Source organism: Pocillopora verrucosa, chromosome 1 (genome assembly GCF_036669915.1).
Source record: "Pocillopora verrucosa isolate sample1 chromosome 1, ASM3666991v2, whole genome shotgun sequence".
Taxonomy (NCBI): domain Eukaryota; kingdom Metazoa; phylum Cnidaria; class Anthozoa; order Scleractinia; family Pocilloporidae; genus Pocillopora; species Pocillopora verrucosa.
The window spans coordinates 34,946,835-34,967,993 of NC_089312.1; the positions used below are offsets into that span (position 1 = coordinate 34,946,835).

Here is a 21,159-nt window from a genome sequence, read left to right on the forward strand (position 1 = left end):
CTTATAAATGTTTGCCTATACTTTGATTACAAACTGTTCGAACTTGTACATATTCCATGTCAGTTAAACTGGAAATCTTTAAAGCCACAAACTAGCTATTCTATCATGCACGGTCATAGATAGGTCGCCAAACATATTCTTAAATTGGGTATTTTTTCCTGTGAAATACCCTCCAGTTACGCCAGTGGAACTTTCAGGACAGTCGAACAAGGCTCTTATGTCAAAATTTAAACATCAGCAGGTGGTCTCAACTTAGGAACAGAATTCTTAATAAAAAAGAGCATTTTTTTCAAAAGAAACCACATTATACAAAGAAAGTGAAAAAAAAAGCGAAAAGATAACCTGTGGTGCGTAAATACTGAGTCAAAAACATAATTGAATGACTAAAGGAAAGTGTTTGCTTTGGCTTTTAAGACAAGCGGCTGTGTAACTGTTGGATGAGTTCATTAACGCAAAGCTTTTTGTTTTTAATATGAACAACAGAGATTTCTGATGACTGAGGGGAGTAGCTGAGCAATCATCGTTCTTGGAAATTCGATTACAAAAGGTAAAAGTTTAAAAAAGGATAAGGTGAAACATTTTGTGAACATCGCTCGTTTAAAGGTTTATTAAGACTATTCTTAAAATTAGGAAAAACATATTGAGAGAAGGAAAAAGGGACAACGCAACGCCTCTTCTGATGGCTCGACAGCGTTGTCTCTCAGTTCATATTGCTTCGTTTTTATTTGTTTCTTGTTTTGTCTTTTAATTGATTATCAGTTACGAAAGAGATAGAATCCCGGAATGGTTTAGCACTAAATCACCGGTTGAACGTTTCCTGGTGATTCACATGCATCTAAAACGAAAAAGAAAGTTTTTTTCTTCTTTTCTCTGAGGTTCGTGGAAGAAAATCCCTGCTTTATGTTGACTCATAAAAGAGGGAATCTAAGGGTTTCAAATTTTTGTTCTTTTACATTGAATCATAGCTAATGCATCATCACAAGCACCGACCTATCTTTTTTTTTAACTCGATGAATCAACGCTGGACACATATCTCACGGTCTTTTTTTGTCTTTTTATCAGCATTTTATTGTGGCTTTTCGTTACATTATTGCAGCAGCGTTTCGTAGTCTACCGTCTAGTTCTGAAATGTTAACATTCTACAGCTTTTGCAGCGCGGAGGGAATAACGTGTTGTGTATGAAAAACGCTTAGAATTCCTGAGTTTCTTTGGGATCTGCGTCACTCCTCAAGGACCACCATTAGGAACTGAACAAGACAAGGTGAAACAAAAACGATAAGTAATGATACAACGAGAGAGCTACGGGTATATATGATAAAAGATCCATTCCGTTTTTGATGGAACACTTTTGGTCCTTTTCTGTTTGGCCAAACGCACCTGAAGGTTACAGCAGTACACGAGGGGCTCCTTTAATGCATGCACAAAGTCTTAGTAGTTGCTCTTTTAATTGCATGATGGCTCAAGCTCTCTCAAACTCACTACTCGACCTCACTCCATTGTTCAAAATCTGAGATTTTGTTAAATCTGGTTTTCATGGTTAAAATTGTAAAGTATTCGTTTTTTATGATACAATATGAATGGAAAATATCATTTTCATTTATTCCAGGGCTGTTTTGTTTTTGTCCTTAGCATAACGACAGTATGTTATAATATAAATAATTTTTCTTTTTACAATCCCTTACCACAGAACTCGCATGTTTGCAAACAGTTTGTCTTGACTTCATACTCCATATCAGCTCGAGTGGAGCTACAGAGTCCGGCATTCTTCAACTCCTGACAATTGTTTCCCTTGTCATAACATTCTGAAAGAGAAAGAAGACGGTTTAAAGCGTGGAACAAGACCTCAAGCCCAGAGAAATCAAGCCTCCAATCGTAAATCAACAATGCGTTGTTTACTCTTTTACATGTGATCTGTGTGATTCAGATAATGTCGGCGTTACAGCTCGACACCTCCGTCAACGTATTGTTCAACATAAAAACTCTGCGATCGGTAAGCACTTTTCGACAGCCCATGGGGATACAAGCCTCCTCAAAGAAAGCCAATTCCGCTTTCTGAAAAAGTGCCAAGGAAAACTTTACTGTCTTGTCTATGAGATGCCTTTCATCAAGCAGCCCAATCCTTGTCTCAACACGCAGACCGATTCCATTCGCGCAAAACTCTTTGTTTAAAAGAACATTCCATTACATATTATCTTTTTAGTATTCAAACAATTTTTATCTTTCGCTCTTTGACTTGATAATAAAGTTAGCCCAACGTCGAAACGTCGTCGACATATTTTTAATATGCTTTTACGAAATTTTTTTATCGCAATTTTTTATCGTTAAAAAGAAAAATAGAATAATATTGCAGTCTCCCCATAAGCTGGAAGATTGTTTCATAAAATATCAGCTTCTTAAGGCTATTTCGACCTCATCCTTAATCGGATCAATATCAGTATCTGGGCAACTGCCCACCTGCCCTTCCCCTAACTCAACAAAAGTCAATTGATAACAAGTTAGGGTTAATTTTGGGTTAGGGGAGGGGTAGGTGGGCAGTTGCCCAGATACTGATGTTGTTCCGTTTAATCTTACCCTCTGGGGTAGGTGCTTTGCCTGAAGGAAGGAAAAAAAATATCAACACAAATTAAGTTATAATTAAAGAAGTAGATACATGAACAACAGAACACATTAACGATTCATTTTTCAATTATTTTGGGTTTTTTTTTTAATAATCCATCCTAATTATTTGACGTGTTACTTCCCAAAGAAAGCACCTTTATAGAATATTGCCAAAAATTTCGGGTGCAATTTGCCGCCCTCTAGGCAGGTATCCACAGATCGCTACCTCTTCGCAACGACTACTTCTCTTAACGGCCTCTTCCTTTAACCTTTTATTTATGGCTATAAAAGAAAAAAATCTAACTGAAACAGTTTGCATTTATACTTACAAAAGCCGCAGGTCACTCCACAGTAAACGGCCATGGAGGAATTTCTTCCAGGATTTTCACACATTCCAAATGACTTCCACCACTCGCAATTTCTGTCTCGGTCGCGACAGAAAGCTGAAATTGGAAAAAAAAAAAGTGTGATATGTATGATCAATTTTTTTTTTTTTTTGCAATGGATAATTATCTGCATACTGTATACTATAGATGAATTAGTTCTTGCAGAATTGTGATTTGAAATTTATATTGTTGTGCCTGCCGAGATGCATTTATGTTTTGGTGGGCGAAGGTCAGCTCTTTTCTTTGGTAGGAATTTGAAGTCTGAGGTTCGATTTCTCATGAGGACGCAGAATGTTTTTCTTGGCCCCGCACTCGTGGTGAGACGGAAAAATACATCTTTGTTCATTAATTAACAAAAATGTTGTTTACGATCAGTGTGTAACCTTGTCCTGTCATTTTAAAAATTATCCTTACTTTTTAATGATAAATACAAATTATATTTAACCTAAATGGCAAATAGATTTAACCTGGAGGTGAAGGCGGCTTTGTCGCGTTGGGATTCACAGTTGGCTCTGTAAGTTAAGTATGGAGACAAATGTAAAACTTTAGATTTGACGAGCACTCAAAGAACTCTTCCCTTTTCAACTTTAACGTTTCCGGATCACAAATTCAGATATCCTGTTTTTCTTTATACTCTTATCACAATCGGAGTGATTTTCATGGAGTTTCACCTCTGAAAAATCCTACACGCACAACCGTGATATGGGCGGTCAATTTGCAACTTACGATCCTGTATGACATCCAAAAGGAACCTTTACAACAGCGCTAAGCTAATGGTGCCAAAGATGGAGAGGTTATATTCAATTTGAGACCATCTACAGCTGTACGTGCAATCAAATCAATAGGCGAGTTTATTCTTGGTCTTATTGCCAGCTCGACCTTAAATGTAATATTTAAATGTCATATTTGCATCCGAAATGTCTTAGTTTCTGTCCAACACCTTTCTGTACCCTCCTATGTAAAGAAAAACCAATGCACTAGAAAACTATACCAGACTAAAAATTTAGAGATGAAAACAGAGGTGGAACGAAAACCCATGTTGCTTCACATTATAGTTTCTGCGTCAGTCATGTAGAGACAAATACCTTTTTTGCATGGAAATTTGCAAGACTTTGGGCAGTAATGTTCATAGAATCTAAACTTCTTCCGAATTTCACATTCCCCCATCGCGGCCCATATTGGGCATTTGTGTCTCCACTTTGGTGCATCCTCGTCACAGACTATTACAAATTTAGAAGCAAAACAAGTGTTATTAGCATCATTATCATTATGAAAAAGGTGAAAAAACGTTCTCTGGTTAAAAAGGTTTTAAAATATGAGCTTTCGGCTATTATACTATAGCCTTTAACGAATGTAAAAAATATAAGCGCGTGAGTGGAAATATATACAGGGGAGGGTGTGAAAAAAAAATAAAAAAATAAAAAATACAATAGAAGTGTGAAAAGCTAAAAAATGGACAATAGAACAAAATCTAATTACAATACGATAGAATATTGTCTTGGTAACGGTTTAGAGTTATTGTCTGCGCCGACAGTTTTTGCGGTATGCCAAGATTCTAGTGTTTTTCGAACGCGGTAATTGCCTTTGTCTATCAAGGTAGCGCCCTCAAAGTCAATCGCGTGATTGTTTTCCCACGCATGGTTGGCAATGTTCGAGCCACTCGTATAGTTTTTAAGATTTCGTTGATGTTCCTTTCTTCGGGTTTTAAAGCATCTGCCAGTTTCTCCTACAATTATTACAATTATCGTGATAATCATTATTATCATTATCATCATTATAATCTTCTTCATGATTGCATCTCAGATTATTCGCGTGCCGTTATTGATAAATTTTTCGGCCCATAACCATCAGCATTACCCGCTTAGACCATTACTTAAAAGCGGAAAAAACTCGTTATTTAAGTTACGCCTTCTCTTAATAGTTGTTAAATGGAGGATCAACCAATGTTCATTGCTCTGTTATGTGAGTATCTGGGGATATCTTTTCGTGCGTGCGTTTGTTCCTCAGTGTTCGTTTACTGTGCTTGTTTAAGTAAAGTTGCACATACTTTCCTGAATAGGAGGCTTTGTTGCTGGTGAACCTAAAAAAACAAAAACAAAGAAAACAAGACGAGCAATATCAGAAACATTAGAACTTACGCAGTTAATTCAGTGATCCAAGGGGCAATGAGGGGCCTTGGCTGGGATTGTCAGTTTAAGTATTTCTCCTCAGATGCCAATGTTGGCACTGTCATCGTATTATTAAGAAGTATTTCTCTTCTATTTCAAAGAAAGAGGTCGATTTAAATTCCGTTTCCGTAAAAGTGGCAAGGTGGATGTTTTGTAACTAATTTAATTGTGGATTGTACGTAAGTTGTAAGACACGTTGCCCATGAACGCAGCAAATTGAAGTTGGCAACAGCTAAGCAACAGGAATCTGGCTACCGAGCGGGTACTCCGTGCGGTCAACTCCAGGAGTTTCAATGATGTTTTTCATTAGCAGCTGCTTATGGTGTAAAAGACGACTATGTCAGGAACGGAAGGCGTAAGGCGGAACCCTAACAGACGGCAGCAAGAGCTAAGTCTTATAAGGGGCGGTAGACTGCTCGTAGCGGCCTTTCTTGAGACCCCTGTTCAATTCTCTCTTAGCAAATACTCGATCACCGGACTACCTTGTTGTCGAAACCTTTCTAAAAATGTAGCCGGCAACAAACGCCTTTTGATAAGAACTAACATCAAGCATCTTAACAAATCAAACCAAAAAGCTATTTTAGCCGAGTTCTGATTATGACTGGATTTACTCACCGCACCATCCACATGACGATTTGCAATTCTTTCTCGTGAAGTCTTCCTGCTCTTGACAAAGGCCTGGTGTCAAAGCAATGTCCGCGCATTGGTCTTTGAACTGTGGATTGTCTGCGCATCCTTTTTGGTATGATACAAAAAGAAATCAAATGTTAACTGTTTTAGTTGCATCTGTCAAAAATTAAAGACGAATTGAATTGCTTCCGTCATCTATTTGTAGCTTAATCAACTTAAAAAAAGTAAAAGGAACACATATTATCTTTCTATTCGTAATAGATGAAGACCAAGGGTTGGCTAAAATACATCTGCAAAGCCTGATTGGCAGACGTTTTAAGGAGAAGGGGCCAGCATATGATGGCGAAACACGTGAAGATTGAGCGGAGGACTGCGGCAACAAGAATCGTAAGTAGAAGAAGGAAGGTGACAGTCAACCAATGAGAGGAAAAAGCTGATTTTAACCATTGTTGAGACGTCGTCCACGTGAGTTTTTTTCAAACTCTCGACAGTCGATATGACAACAATCTTCTTCAAAACTTAATGAAATAGCAAGGTTGACTGATTTGAATCGTTACATAAAGATTAACAACCACTGTAAAGACATGTAAAGTAAAAAACATTAGATCAACATGGTGATCTCCTTAAAGTTTAGGGGAGGGCTCCGTGGAACAGTAAATCTACCTTTTCATGCTGAAATGTGCTTTCGCTTTCGCACCTATTTTGCGAATGAAATCACAAGAGAAACCGGAAATGAAAACACGATATGCCATTCCGTGATTACCAGTGAATGATAAACCTAGCGATTAGACGCAAAGGTAGTGTGGATAATGCATGAAGGATAAATCAAATACAGTGGCAGTTGTTTTGTGGAGACCTTACCAATTTCTCCAGGTTTAAGTGGCTTCTCTGAAATGAAATATCAACAATATAAAGAAAAGTGAATAACGTACAGTCACAAATTCACCAAAATCCATCGATAACATCGACATCGTCGGTCATCAGTACTAACCATCACTAATATGATTTTAAGTACAATACTGAATGATAGGATTTATCCCTTATTTTGCCTGATTTCTATAAAAAATTGTTAAAAACAAAAAAAAGTGAAAATAGGTACCTATTCAAAAAAATTCTAAGGATTTTTTACATTCTTGAAGAAACGTTTCAAAAGGCAAGCTGTGAAGGTCATTTTTATGGCGTTTTACCGTTCCAGAATTAATGAGTTGATTGATCAAATTCTCCCTGAAACTGAATATCAATAATAACAAATGTGTAGATAATAACAACCAGACAGAAAAATTGCAACTGTAAAGCATGGCCTCACAAATACCGCCAGCATCTCACAATTTCCAACCTGGTTCAGGAAGAAACTTAAAAGTTGAACGATGGAGATCTTAGATCTTTGATTAAAATAAATAACATTCGTTACATTTAACTTAAAAGTCAGGATGAATAAACTTACCAGTGGGTCGAGTAGTTGCTGTACAAAACAAAATAGAACGATTTAAAGTAAGTGAATTGAAAAAACACATGCTGAAACAATTCTAGCGACCATTCATCATGGAGCCTGTCTGCAAAACGAAACCCCATCAAATATCTTTCACAGTTTCTTCACACGGAAGGTTTTCTGAGGTTTACACTCCTTTAAAATTTAACTCTTTCCACTGAGGCAAACGTGTCGCCGTAGAATTTATAACAGCTAAATGTTGTGTTGGTTTTTCAGGTCAAGTATGCAGACCTCTTCAGTGCATATGAACTCAAAACCTCTTCATGCAGATCTCAACGGAAACTGTTGTTTCATTGAGTTCCTCTAATATGTCCATAAAGATATTAGGGAGACGGAATGTCCAAAATATGCCACGGTATTACAAGCTATTACAATGTATACAACAGGGCGGAAATGCAAGATGGACAAAATGGCCGCATTAAACGATCCAAACTTTGTTTATGTTTTTGCTACTGCTTCTTTTTCACAGTAAGGCTTATTAAACTTTTAAGGCAACAAACTTCTAGTAGTTAAAAAGAACAAGTCCATGGTTTCCCTTACGTTGGTTTTGGGCGACTTAATCGATCGATAGGATGCTCAGATAAGGTCTTAGGATTTATTTTGAAAACTAGAAGCCAAAATACTAGAAATTTCTCTCATTTTCCTCGCCGCTCATTCGTGGCTCGACAAAGCCTGCGCTAATCGCAAACTGAAATGTCCGCGTAAACAAAGTACAACTATCGAGTACATTGTATCTGTTTTCATCACTAAAAAACTACACCTCACACTTACACGCCTCTCCGCAAAAGTTGCACGACTTAGCGCAGTGTTTCCTCATAAACTTCTTTTGGTCATTGCAATAGTTAATTACGGCGGCTTTCTCAGGACAGCGATCAGCGTAGTTTGGATCATCTTCACAAACTGTAAATCAATGTATAAGTGTGATATAATGAGATTCATTGGGAAGGAACTGCTCGCCAGATTGATTTTTACTTAGTTGCCCGTACTTTTCCTCGCATGAGGTAAACATTCTATGCTTAGTTACCAATTGCGGGTTGAGCAGTAGCTGAAAAAAGAAAAATTGAAGATCAATGAAATGACGAATAATATGGCACCTGCAACAAATAGCGGAAGCTGTAAGCCCACAAAACTCGACTTCGCCCATTCCGGACGAACATAAATCGCTTAAGAAGTTAGAGCTCGCCGACAACTAGAAACTTGTTCAGTTTGAACACTGAAATTAGAGAGTTGATAAATATTTCAAAAAATGATTGCAAATTCAATTTGCCTTTTGAAAAGAAATTTATAAAAAAATATTATTATTTTGCTGGTTATGTAGTAAGTTCAAATATTAATTGATATCGCGTTAAATAAGGACAGCGCTGTAAACGCTTCTTATTGAAGCAAAAAATATAAAAACGGACAAAAAAAAACTTACCCACTGGTGCCGGTGGCTTTATCGCCTCTGAAGTAAAAAGAGATTTGTTATTAAAATTAGCTCATTAAATGTAAAACTGACTGACTGTAAGTTTTATCCATAACATATACGCATGCTCTATTATCTGCAATGCTCGTGTAACTGAGTATCATCACATGATAGTAATTTGTTTTGATACTTGCTTGTATTTTGCAAGCATCAGGTAAATGAAATGGAGAACTCTCTGCACATCAAGTCAAATACAATTATATTTTGGAGATTCACTTCAACATTGTCTTGTTCAGGTGAGAGTATTAGAGTATTTTTCATTAGAGTATAAAAATAGCACCTATTTTTCACAACCGCGAATAAAATTTCGCAGTTTTGCAATTTAATTGGCCAACTTACCAGTTGTGGGTTGTGCAGTCGCTGGAAAGGAAAATAACATAAATGTAAATAAAGAGACAAACATCATACCCACGTCAGTTACAACGATTAATCATGGCATGAAGGTCATCCCAGCAGATCAGGGACCTGTTCAAATATGATTTTAATTCCTTGATATATTTAACAAGGGTAGCAATCCCGATGACAATGCCATTGAAGGTATCTCGGTCTATCTACCAGGGAGATAGACCGAGATACCGTCAGTCTGTATACTTTAATAAAACACAAGAGTATAATCTCTTGTAAAACATTGATAAAATTGGCGTACATGTTCCTTATATTTAATTATTCTCTCATTTTAAATTCAGAAGCACAATTTGCATTATTAACTAATGAAACAAAAACATCTTCAACTTACATGCTCCCTTGCAAAATTTGCACGACTTTGCGCAATGCCTCCTCATAAACTCCTCTTGGTCTCTGCAATAGTTTGTAACGGCAGCTTTCAGAGGGCAGCCATCTGCATAGTTTGGATCATCTTCACACACTGTCAATAAACAACGAGCCGCTGATTTATCGTAGGATATAATGTCGATCAATTAATAATTCATAGGAATAACCAAACTATACATAAAAAATTGAGTAGCTTTGGAGCTGGTAGGAAAACTACGTAAAGCGAAGTAAATTTAGAATGGTTCTATTTCTTCCAAATTCTATAGAAGGTAATTTTAAGAAAAAGTTTTATGAAGAGACAATGTGAATTAAAAGGTTCACCTATTAATTGTTCTCTTGAAGTCATTTTTTTCGATTGTTAGGGAAAACACACACTTACCAACAGGTGACGTGGGCTTTTCACTCTCCCTCCCTAAAATAAAGAAGAATGTTACCTTAATGTCACCTATGCTGGCGATATTGGCTATCTTCAACTTGCTCTCATCTCTTAATGTGCCAAAGGATTACTGTATGTTGCCTTCCAAACCATGAAACAATTTTCGGCGGGATGTACTTTAAAGTTAGCCTCAAATTTAAGCAGAAAGTCTCAAATGTTTTCAATTCAAGTAATGCACGATACTCTATTTGACTTTTTCTTTTCACCACAAGTCAATTTAAAGTCCGCTCTGAATGATTCCGTAAAAGTGGCGAGGTGGATGTTTTGTAAACTAATTCCGTTGTGGATTGTACGTAATTTGTGAGACACATTGCGCATAAAGGCAACAAAATGAAGTTGGCAACAGCTAAGCAACAGGAATCTGCCTACCGGGCGGGCACTCTGTGCGTTCAACTCCAGGAGTTTCAATAACGTTTTCCATAAGCAGCTTCTTATGTTGTAAAAGGCAACTGAGTCAGGAATGGGAGGCGTAAGGCAAAATCCAAATACGACAGCGTGCACGCAGACTTAACAGACGACAGTAAGAGCTCAGTAGGTCTTATGGGCAGCGGTATACCGCTCGCTTGTAGCGGCTTTTATTGACACACCTGGTCAACCCTCTCTTAGCAAATACTCGATCACGCGATTACCTTCAACTCGCAACCTCTCCAGAAAGGGAGCCGGTAACAAACGTCTTTCGGCAAGAACAAACATCAAACATATTACCAAACCAAACCAAAAAGTAGATTAAGCCGAGTTCTGATTAATGTAAATGATTGGAATTACTTACCACACCATCCACATGACGATTTGCAATTCTTTCTCGTGAAGTCTTCCTGCTCTTGACATAAGCCTGGTGTCGAAGCAATGTCTGCGCATGGATCTTTGAACTTTGGATTGTCTGCGCATCCTTATTGGTGTGATATAAAAAGAGATCAAATGATTTTCTATGACTGTTTTACTTACACAGTTCTGTTTCACTCACAAGCAAGATTGCAATGATAATTTTGTATGGGAAGAATAGCAAGTGATTTTGGCTCGTTGTTAGATGCCTCTGTCAATAATTAAGGAGGTTTGCGACATCAAAAAGCTGATTTAAACCATCGTGTAGAAGTCGTCCATGTAAAGTTTTTTCGAACTCTCGACAGTCAATATTGCAGCACTCTTCTACAAAACTTAATGAAATAGTAAAGTTGGCTGATTTGAATCACTTACTTTTATAAAGATTAACATGCTACTCTAAAGACGTGTTAAGTACAAAACATTACATCAACATAGAGACCTCTTTAAGTTTAGGGGAGGGCTCTGAGGCAACCTTTCGTTCGCCTTATGGACCAGACGATAAATCTACCATTTTTTTCTGAGATGTTCCTTCGCTTTTGTAGCCATTTTACGAATGAAATCAAAGGAAAAAATGGAAATGGAAAACACGATATGTCATTTCATGATTACCAGTGAAGGATAAACCTAGCGATTAGTTATGAAGATGGTGTGGATAATGTTTGAAGGATAAATCAAATAGAGTGGCAGTTGTTTTGTGGAGACCTTACCAACTTCTCCAGGTTTAAGTGGCTTCTCTGAAATAAAACATCAACAACATAAAGAAAAGTGAGTAACGTACAGTCACAAATTCATCAATTCACATCGTCGGCCATCAGTACTAACCATCACTAGTATGATGTTAAGTACAATACTGAATGACAGGATTTATCTCTTTTTCCGCCTAATGCTATAAAAATTGTTAAAAACAAAAAAGTGAAAAAAGATAGCTATTCAAAACAAATTCTAAGGATTTTTACATTCTTGAAGAAACGTTTCAAAAGGCAATCTGAGAAGGTCATTTTTATGCGTTTTACCGTTCCAGAATTAACGAGATGATTGATCAAATTCTCTCTGAAACTGAATATCAATAATAACAAATGTGTAAATAATAATAACCAGACAGAAAAATTGCAGTTGTAAAGCATGGCCTCAAAAATACCGACAGCATCTCACAATTTCCAACCTGGTTCAGGAAGAAACTTTAAAAGTTGATCAATGGAGATCTTCAATCTTTGATCAAAATAAAGACCATTCGCTCCATCTAACTTAAAAGTCAGGATGAATAAACTTACCAGTGTGTCCAGTAGTTGCTGCATAAAACAAAATAGAACAATTTAAAGTCAATGAATCGAAAAAACACATGCTAAAACAATTCTACCGACCATTCATCATGGAGCCTGTCTGCAAGACTTATCGAACATCTTCCTGACGAAGGGCTAACACTCGAAACGTCAGTATTTTAACTCCTTACGGAGGCCATTTTACGTTTTCAACTCAGTTATTAACACTAAATTATCTGCTTAAACTTTTAAGGCAAGAGCCTTTAAGCGCAGAAAATTTTTTTGATGTTTACAAAGAACAACTTCATGGTTTCGCTTACGTTGGTTTTGTGCGACTCAATCGATCGATAAAACGCCCAGATAAGGCCCTATTTTGAAAACCAGAAGCCAAAATACTAGAAATGGAAATAATACGGTGTTCGACAAAGCCTGTGCTAATCGCCAAACTGAAATATCAGCGTAAACGAAGTGTAACTATCGAGTAAATTGTATCTGTCTCGAATTCGCCCAATCCGGACGATCATAAATCGCTTAAGAAGTTAGAGCTCGCCGACAACTAGAAACATGTTCAGTTTGAATACTGAAATTAGGGAGTTGATAAATATTTTAAAAATGATTGCAAATTCAATTTGCGTTTTGAAAAGAAATTAATGAAAATAATAATGGTGATCGATTATACAAAAATATTGTTATTTTGCTAGTTATGTAGTGAGTTCAAATATTAATTGATATCGCGTTGAATAAGGACAGCGCTGGTAACGCTTATTATTGAAACAATAAATATAAAAACGGCCAAAAACAACTTACCCGCTGGTGCTGGTGGCTTTATCGCCTCTAAAGTAAATAAAGATTCTGTATTATAATTTAATCATATCCAATTGATTGCTTGTAAGTCCCTGATAGAAACTTTTATCCATAACATACACGCATACTCTATTAAATGCAACTCTCGTTTAACTTAGTAGTTAAAGTTTAATACTTGTTTGTATTTTGCTGGCATCAAGTAAATGAAACGGAAACTCTCTGGACATCAAGTCAAATACAATTGCATTTTTTGAGATTCACTTCAACATTGTCTTGTTCAAGCTATATGACCTGACAGGCGAAAACATTAGAGTATAAAAACAGCACCTATCCTTAACAACCGCGAATAAAATTTTGCAATTTAATTGGCCAACTTACCAGTTGTGGGTTGTGCAGTCGCTGGAAAAAAATAACTTAAATGTCAATAAAGAGAAAAACATCATGCCCACGTCAATTACAACTATTAATCATGGCATGAAGGTCATCCCAGCAGATCAGGAGATTTTAATCACTTGAAATATTTAACAAGGGTAGCAACCCGATAACAATTGGACCTTCAGTGTGTATACTTCACTAAAACGCAAAAGTTTAATCTCTTGTAGAACGTTGATAAAATTGGCGTACATTTTTCTTCTATTAAATCCTTTTATTATCCTAAATTCAAATGAACAATTTACAATATCAGCTGATGAAACAAAAACACCTTTAACTTACACGCCTCCGAACAAAATTTGCACGACTTTGCGCAATGCCTCCTCATAAACTCCTCTTGTTCTGTGCAATAGTTTGTAACGGCAGCTTTCCGAGGGCAGCCATCTGCATAGTTTGGATCATCTTCACACACTGTCAATAAACAATGAGCCACCGATTTATTGTTGGGTATAATGTCGATCAATGACAATTAAATAATTCATAGGAATAACCAAATCAAGGAAAATGCGTCCTCCTTCCACATTTAAAGGATCCTTGGAACTGATAGAAAAAGCACGTAAAGTGAAGTAAATTTAGATTGGTTCTATTTCTTCCATCTTACAATTCTAGAGAAGGTTATTTTGAAAAAATTTTTATGATATACCAGAGTCTTTTGCGAAGAAGCAAAATGATATGAAATAGAAGGTTGACGTATTAATTGCTCTCTTGTAGTAATTTTTTTTTCTATTGACAGGGAAGACACACACTTACCAACAGGTAACTGGGTCGTTTCACTTGGTCTCCCTGAAATAGAGAAGAATGTTACCTTAATGTGACTTATGCTGGCGATGTTGACTGTCTTCAACTTGCTCTCTTCTCTTAATGTGTCAAAGGATTACTGTACGTTGACTATCAACACACGAAACGGTTTTCTGCGGGATGTACTTTAAAGTTAGCTACAAATTTGGGCGGAAAGTCTCAAATATTGTCAATTTGAGTGAAGCACGATACTCTACTTAATTTTTTCCAACTGTCTGATTTCTCAAAGGCGAGCTTTGGAGATTAATGTTATGCAACTGAAATCTATGGAGTGAAGTAAATGAGGTAAAGAACAAAGACATCGGGCGCGGGCGAGTGTGGTACAGATGCAATTCTAGTTTGCGCTTTCACAATTTTATTTGCACCTTTTTTATGTTGTCTTTTTTTTCCTTCTATTTCAACTTAGAATTTTTTCTATACTAAAATTGTAGAAGTCCACTCAAAAGGAAACCTGGAAGTTTGCGCCTTCAGCAACTCTAGCTTTTTTTGTTATTTTATTTCAATATCAGAATGTTAAGAATTTGGAATTTCCTTGCTAGGTTGTCGGAAAGTATAGAAACTGGAGTATAATTATTATGAAAATATTAGAGTATGGTCGCTTTAGGACGACTTAAGTGATTATGTAAATTGTAAATATGAATTTTCTCTTTAGGAGTTCATGTCAAATTGGATCGATAATTACCAGTCAATCATCTTTGGTGGGGTCATCATTACCAAGGCAACTAATTTTGTGCTACGCATGCAGTGTGTAATTATTGCTTTGTTGAGGCCACACATCTTCACTGGAACTCAAATTAAGTAACTGTGCTTTTGTAAAATAGTTCGATGTTTGAAACAATTGATTTAACTTAATTTGCATTGATTACGAATAAAACGACTGCAACTGATATCAAATTTTGATGAAACACCCATATTTGCTAGAAATTTGGTTTAATGGTGACAAAATTAATATTTGTTTATTCAAATTTAATTTGTAAAAAATCTGCTTGCTGTGGAGGAAAAGTTGATGCTTTGGTTCCGGTTTTCTTAAACTTTCTACAGTCGCCAAATAAAGTTTGACGCGTAATTAATAAATATCAGCATAAAATGTAACGACGTATTGAAAGGTTGCAGGAGAAAGAACTACAAACTGACAGATCAACTGGGATAAAATGACAATGTAAACACCACGAACACTCACCTATTTATTTGATTGTTTAGGAAGGGTTACCACTTAGCATTGGCTTGAAATTACTTTACGATAAATATGCTAACCGAACATCCTTATATAGATGTATTTCTTCAGAAGTAATAAATGTGGTGCTTGTGGCGGTGCAGTTTGTTTGTATTCATTCATGAATGGTTCTACATTAAGTAAGGAAAGAGAACACAAGGATGGCAATGACGAAGGAAGGAGTAGAATGATTGACTTCGTATTTTATTTTACTACAACAATTAAAGAATTAACCCCGCATTGTATCGGAAACACAAATTCCTTGGAACAAAATTGCCATCGAGAATATGCCATTTTTTTTTTAACTGACAAGTAAGTTGGAAATCGTTTTCAGCTTTTTCGATTTTATGCAACTTAAAACCATCCCAAGAGAAAACCTTCAACAGTTGTTAAAACTAACGCTTTTGAAACCGACTCCTGAGATTAAACTGATTTCATGGGAAAAAAATGAGGCAACTGAAGCAAATAAAATCACCCACGTCTGTGTTGTGCATGAAGAGAATGACAAAAACTTGGTTTCTTTTGTAAGCCAAAAGTACAATTAAAAGTTTCGAAGAAAGCGATCGAGAGGTGTTAACAGACCTGTACATGCAGGTGACTCAGAAGAAAACTCGTTTCAAGCAAGAAGGTCTCAGAAAAAATAGTCAACTGAAAAGAAGTTCGATGATATAAAAAAGATGCATCTTACCTTCACAACCACGATAATTACATGAAAGACCGACGAAAAACACTGAAAATAAGGGAAAGGCTTTCATGGCAGCTTCAGCAGCATCGACTCGAAATGAATGTCCTCACATCAGCTTTTGGCATCAAAATTTACCTAACTAAGTAAACATTTTAAGGAAATGATATTGAACTTAACGTTGTATAGCAATTAAGTGTTTCGATGTGACTTTACTTTAACTGGTTTCGTTGTCACGTAGCAGAACTGACATCATCTGCAATGTGATTTTAGCATTGCGGTGATCATTGTATCATATCCATTTTCCACGAAAGACTTGATAACTGAAACTTGCTTGGTGAATTTTTTGGCCAAATGAGAATATAAATGAATAAAACATAATATAGCCGAATGTCGTTACAAAATTTTTTGCTATGGGATTATTTTTAATTTGAGTGAGCACCATTATTGTTTCAGAATGAGGCGTTAGTCATGAGTTTTGTCCAAAAGCAATCCTTTAGATAAAGCATCAGATTTCTTAATTTGAATATCAGTAACACGATTTGAATGCTTAAAAGAAACTTGCCGACAAAATGTGAAAAAAAACTCGTGAATACTTTATTCCCGAGGCCCAATTAAGAAGCAATTTCAAAAAACTCGTGCATTGTGTTTCATCAGAGATTGCAAGCACTTGAGAACAATAAAAGCGTTCATCTGTTTTCACGTGTTTGGAAACCCTGCTAAAACGCTCGCACTCGTATTGAAAGAGTTGCTCTGAGTGGGTTGAAAATCAAACAAGCAGCATTCTTATTTTTTATTATTTTTTTATTATTATTATTTATCTATTTTTTTTCTTTTTTTGCTATTGATCGGCGCTCTCGCTATGAAATGATAACTAGCCGATGGTGGCTTTTCATTCTTACTGGCTTATTGTTGTGGTTGCTGGCTAACCAGTGATCACATTGCCTTCATGTTGTAAATAAACAAGTGATTTCTCGTGATTTTCTGTGAAGCAATCAGCAACTCGACGATTGTTTACGATTTGATTTGAAACATGAGCCGTGAGAAGAGTTTTAATTAAAATCCTTTGGCTGTTTTATTTAATTTGATTGGATTTTATGTAAATATTGGCCGCTAAGTGCATTAGTAAAGGAACTCACTGCAGCAAATATTTTATTTCGCCCACTAAAAAAATTCTGATCATAAAAAGTTGAACGTTTCGAGGCATGAGATGGAGAGATTTGTTTCCAGTTGAAAGCAGGAGAAAATCATGTACACAATTATCACTGCGTTACAAGCAATTGTGAGACAAAACGTGATGTGTTAATGGTAAACAATCGAATTTGGCTTGGTCAGTTGGGGTTAGATTTGGATCGCGGCCTCTAACTGTGGGCACATTTGCATTCGAAAATTTGATACACACAGGATATTATCACAGGCATCGACTGCCTGTGGAACGCGTTTAGTTTTCTACGGGGTTGGGTGGTTACCATCATTCTAGATCTCACCAGAGTGAGACCGCATACGTATCGAAATCCATTAGAATTCTCTTGGTCGACTTTACCTTAGTTTACAAATCAGAATTGAAAAAACAATTGATTTTGTCCTATCATGTACCACATTACAAGGGAAAAGAAGATTTTACCGGTGACTACACGTACTTTTAGAGGACTTTTGTTTCTTTGTTTCACGTACATAATTCTTTAATCAATAAACAATAGCAGCAATATTTTTCCGTGGACTTTAACTGTGTCCGATAAACGAAGAGTTTTCCAAGAAGCAAGCTAGATAAAACCTGTGACCTTCGAGAAACAGATTTACCGGCGAGGATGAATACACGAGCATAATCCCAAAACAAACTGAAGGCTTTCGTGTTGATTATCAACTAAATATTTATGGAGCGCTCGCGTGAAAGACAAGGTTTAGGACTATCCTCGGTCACATGACGCGTTTAAACCAATCGCGCGGTCCTGGCGAAAATAATTGATGATTGTAATGATGATTGATTGGATGTAGTATTCCATAAATGAATTCTAATTTTGTTACATTTGCACAAGCAAACTCTCGCCTTCTTAGGAGCAAATCAGTCGCCCAAAATCGGCTTGAAAGCCAGTATCCCATGGGTAAGCAAAGCACAAGCACTATGAGGAAGGCCCATGGTAAATGAGATTTTATCGAATCATTAACAGATTTAAAGTGTGTTCGACTTTAAGTTGCGTTATGTAAGTTTTCTTTGTGCTCTGATATCGTCATCATCATTATTTATTTATTAGCCACTTGAGATATCATATTTATACAGGTTTAACAGTATGGTAGGGCGAGGAGACCTTCAAGAAACCACCAGACATACAGGGGTGGCCACCTCGGTTGTCAATATGTTTGCAATTAAGTTGTGGATGTGGATGTGGATATGTAGCTTGGCCAACTCGTTCAATTCATTCAAAAATCAATCATGTTTCTTTTAAAAGTGAAAAAGCTAGTCAAACCAGTGATCGATATTGAGAGAGAATTCCAAATTTTACGACCTTGGTAGAGTATTGGAAACTGTTTAAGATTAGTACGACAGTTATATGGTCGATAGCAATTGGATATTCTTAAATCATAACCGTGTTCTTGTCTATTTGCAGGGCACAAGCTGAGAAACATCGGGGGCAATATGTTGTAATTGACGTGAATTATTGCAAAAACTCGGACTCAATCGAAGGCAGAGATCAAAGGCTTTGAAAAGAAAGCAATTTTCACTTTAATAAGGGCTTAATGATATCTAGTTACAATAGGAAACTTTCCCATTGCATTCTATCTAATAATTTTACCGGCGTCGACAAAATCTGGATCGGACCGGATCGGAACACGGATTGGATTACGGATCAAAACAAAAAGTTTTGAAAAATGAAAAATTCAAATCGTTTATAAAATCATAATAATTAGAAAATAGCAGTAAAAAAGCCAAACTAGGTTGATTGAAATTAGAAATGTTGCTTGACAAGCCAAAATATAGTCTGCGTGACGTAATGAACTAAATGAATCGCTTAAGTGCACTTTATAAGTTATATCTAAAACAGTCTTGCACCTTGATGATATTAAAAAAAAAGAGAAACGATAACCAACTGATAAAATGATGCGTACCTCTTGCTTGCCTTCGTCCATGGCGGCATTGCTCGACACAGCCGTTAAAGTTACTACATGAGGTTTTGGGGCAAAAAAACTTCAAGTGGGGCCTGCGCTTCATTATGTCACGCAGACTTTATTTTGGCCTGTCACACAACATTTCTAATTTTAATCAACATGTTTTAGGTCTTTTTTTTTACTCTTATATTTTGCATTATTAATTTGTAAACTATTTTATTACTTTTTCATTTTTCAAAACTCTTTTTTTTCAATCCGTAATCCGATCCAGATTTTGTCGGCGTCGCAGTTTTACCTTCGTCCGCCAATTTGAGTTCTCTGCTTGAAAGACCTGCAATGAGACATGACAGTAATTCAAAGCTGTCAAAATATATTATAAAATAATTCAAATAGTACGCGCGCTCTGATTGGCCATAAAACCATTTTACACAAGCGTATGTAAAGACGGTTTTCGTTCCTCTTTCATTAGTTATTTTATAAAAGAAATGTAAATGGTTTCCGTGTTTACATAGCCTGATGTAAACACTTGGGAGGTTGGGACAACACGAGATAAGCGTAGGAAACCACGACGCGAAGCGGAGTGGTTTCCAGCCTATCGAGTGTTCTCCCAACCTCCCGCGTGTTTACATCACGCTATGTAAACACGGAAACCATTTTACATTTCTTCACTCTCAAACGCGACGCGAATTATGGCTGAAAACAAAGCTAAGCTTTCTGACAATAACTAAGGTTTTGCGACGTTAGGTAGTCTTCATTAAACGGCAAATATTATTTTGAAGTGTCGATATGTCCTAAAAGTGCTGTTCAATATTTTGAAATCGTATAATTTTCAGAATTTTCCACACAAAGCTACGCAATTTTCTGATCGTAAATTCTAGTAAAAGAAAAATTAAAACAGGGTAAATTTACCAGTATGTTATAGCAGAATTATTTCATGCTTTAGCTGTGCGTCTATCGAGTTATGGATGTACGCGGGAAGTTTAGAGAGCACTCGACAAGCCAGAGTTGCTCTTGGTTGCGGCTCGGCGACTATTACGCTTCTCTCAGGCTCGTACATCTATATTTCGATATGCGCACGCTAAGCATGAACAAATTATTTAAAGCTTGCAAACAATGATTAACTAAAAAGACCTTAGGACATAACTGTTTACACTTACCAGGTTTGTGTACATAATCATACGCGTGCAAGGCCTGAACATTTCTCCCAATGCAAATTGGAATGTTGACAGAAAACACGAAAGCAAAAATTATTCCTTTCATTTTGCTAGATTTTTCAACGAGGCAGCGATGTGGACAGTAGAACAGCTGTCTTTCGCATCAGAGTCCACACGGTTGCACTTATGAGAGTTGGCGCTCAGAAAATATTAATTTATTGAGAATCTTAGTGTGCTGAAAGGCGTGGAAAACTAACGATGCATGATTTTGGCGGAAAATATAGTTAGCTTACGTTGTTTTCAAGAATGACTGACAATCAGTGTGTCTTCGATATTCAGAGTGTCTGTAAGCCCCGAGGGAACATCAACTGACATAATTTTTTAGACAGGAAATTTATTGAAATGAATGTGGCAGACTCACTCATGATAGCTAGATGCACTGATTGTAAAATGTATCAAGAGGAAAGAATGCATGAATGAGGAAATATAAAATGGTGGTATGAAGTGTTTGAATAAGTCTTATTTCAGTTCTACGTAAACGCTTTCAAAAATGTGATGAATATTGCGAATTGGATTGAAGTCGAGTAATTTAATTTCAACGTTTTTTTGGGGGACAGATATGAATTTAACGGTTGAAAATTCGACTTTGAACCACATCAACTGACATCCTTGGCATACAACGCTTTACCCTAGGCAACTGATCTGACATTGCTGAGGTGTAAGGTGCATTTTGTAAGAACAAGCACAAATAGTAATTTAAGAAGCTTTCTCATTGATTCTATTTCCCAAATAACTGAATTTTGAATACCAAAATGCTAGTAATATTCTGCTAGAAAACATGTAGGATTTCGCTGAAACACGAAAGGCAACAGGAAGAGCAACTTATACAAATGTACTTTGCTACCGAACCTTTCCATTTGTTTCTCCCAAATGCAGGTAACTGTTAT

The 21,159-nt window shown here is 36.5% G+C and overlaps 1 protein-coding gene across 3 annotated transcripts; it reads right to left on the bottom strand.

Moving 5' to 3' along the window:
* Positions 1 to 598: 598 nt before the first annotated feature.
* Positions 599 to 20,415, bottom strand: LOC131784245 (uncharacterized). Of its 3 annotated transcripts, XM_059101041.2 has the most exons (24): positions 20,216 to 20,415; positions 19,354 to 19,389; positions 14,011 to 14,043; positions 13,543 to 13,671; positions 13,207 to 13,227; positions 12,832 to 12,858; positions 12,037 to 12,054; positions 11,473 to 11,499; positions 10,713 to 10,832; positions 9,887 to 9,919; positions 9,473 to 9,601; positions 9,076 to 9,096; positions 8,689 to 8,715; positions 8,043 to 8,171; positions 7,227 to 7,244; positions 6,644 to 6,670; positions 5,768 to 5,887; positions 5,032 to 5,064; positions 4,070 to 4,204; positions 3,452 to 3,496; positions 2,928 to 3,041; positions 2,572 to 2,592; positions 1,683 to 1,802; positions 599 to 1,247 (listed from the first exon to the last, which is right to left on the bottom strand). In XM_059101041.2, the coding sequence occupies exons 1-24, from the start codon at positions 20,316 to 20,318 to the stop codon at positions 1,228 to 1,230; spliced, it is 1,506 nt and encodes a 501-aa protein (XP_058957024.2). In that variant the 5' UTR covers positions 20,319 to 20,415; the 3' UTR covers positions 599 to 1,227. The 3 variants fall into 3 exon arrangements, 2 of the variants coding, with proteins under 2 accessions (XP_058957024.2, XP_058957025.2); XM_059101042.2 differs by lacking the exons at positions 19,354 to 19,389; positions 20,216 to 20,415 and adding an exon at positions 15,960 to 16,092; XR_010718673.1 differs by lacking the exon at positions 599 to 1,247 and having other exon boundaries at positions 3,452 to 3,498; positions 4,071 to 4,204.
* Positions 20,416 to 21,159: the final 744 nt, after the last annotated feature.

Excerpts from the sequence above, each read along its gene's own strand:
- LOC131784245 (XM_059101041.2), bottom strand. The coding sequence starts at position 20,318 with ATGAAAGGAATAATTTTTGCTTTCGTGTTTTCTGTCAACATTCCAATT. Across the intron at positions 5,065-5,767 it reads ATCGTCATGTGGATGGTGCG|GTTCACCAGCAACAAAGCCT; the intron begins GTGAGTAAATCC and ends TTGTTTTTTTAG. Across the intron at positions 1,803-2,571 it reads CAAAGCACCTACCCCAGAGG|AATGTTATGACAAGGGAAAC; the intron begins GTAAGATTAAAC and ends TTTCTCTTTCAG.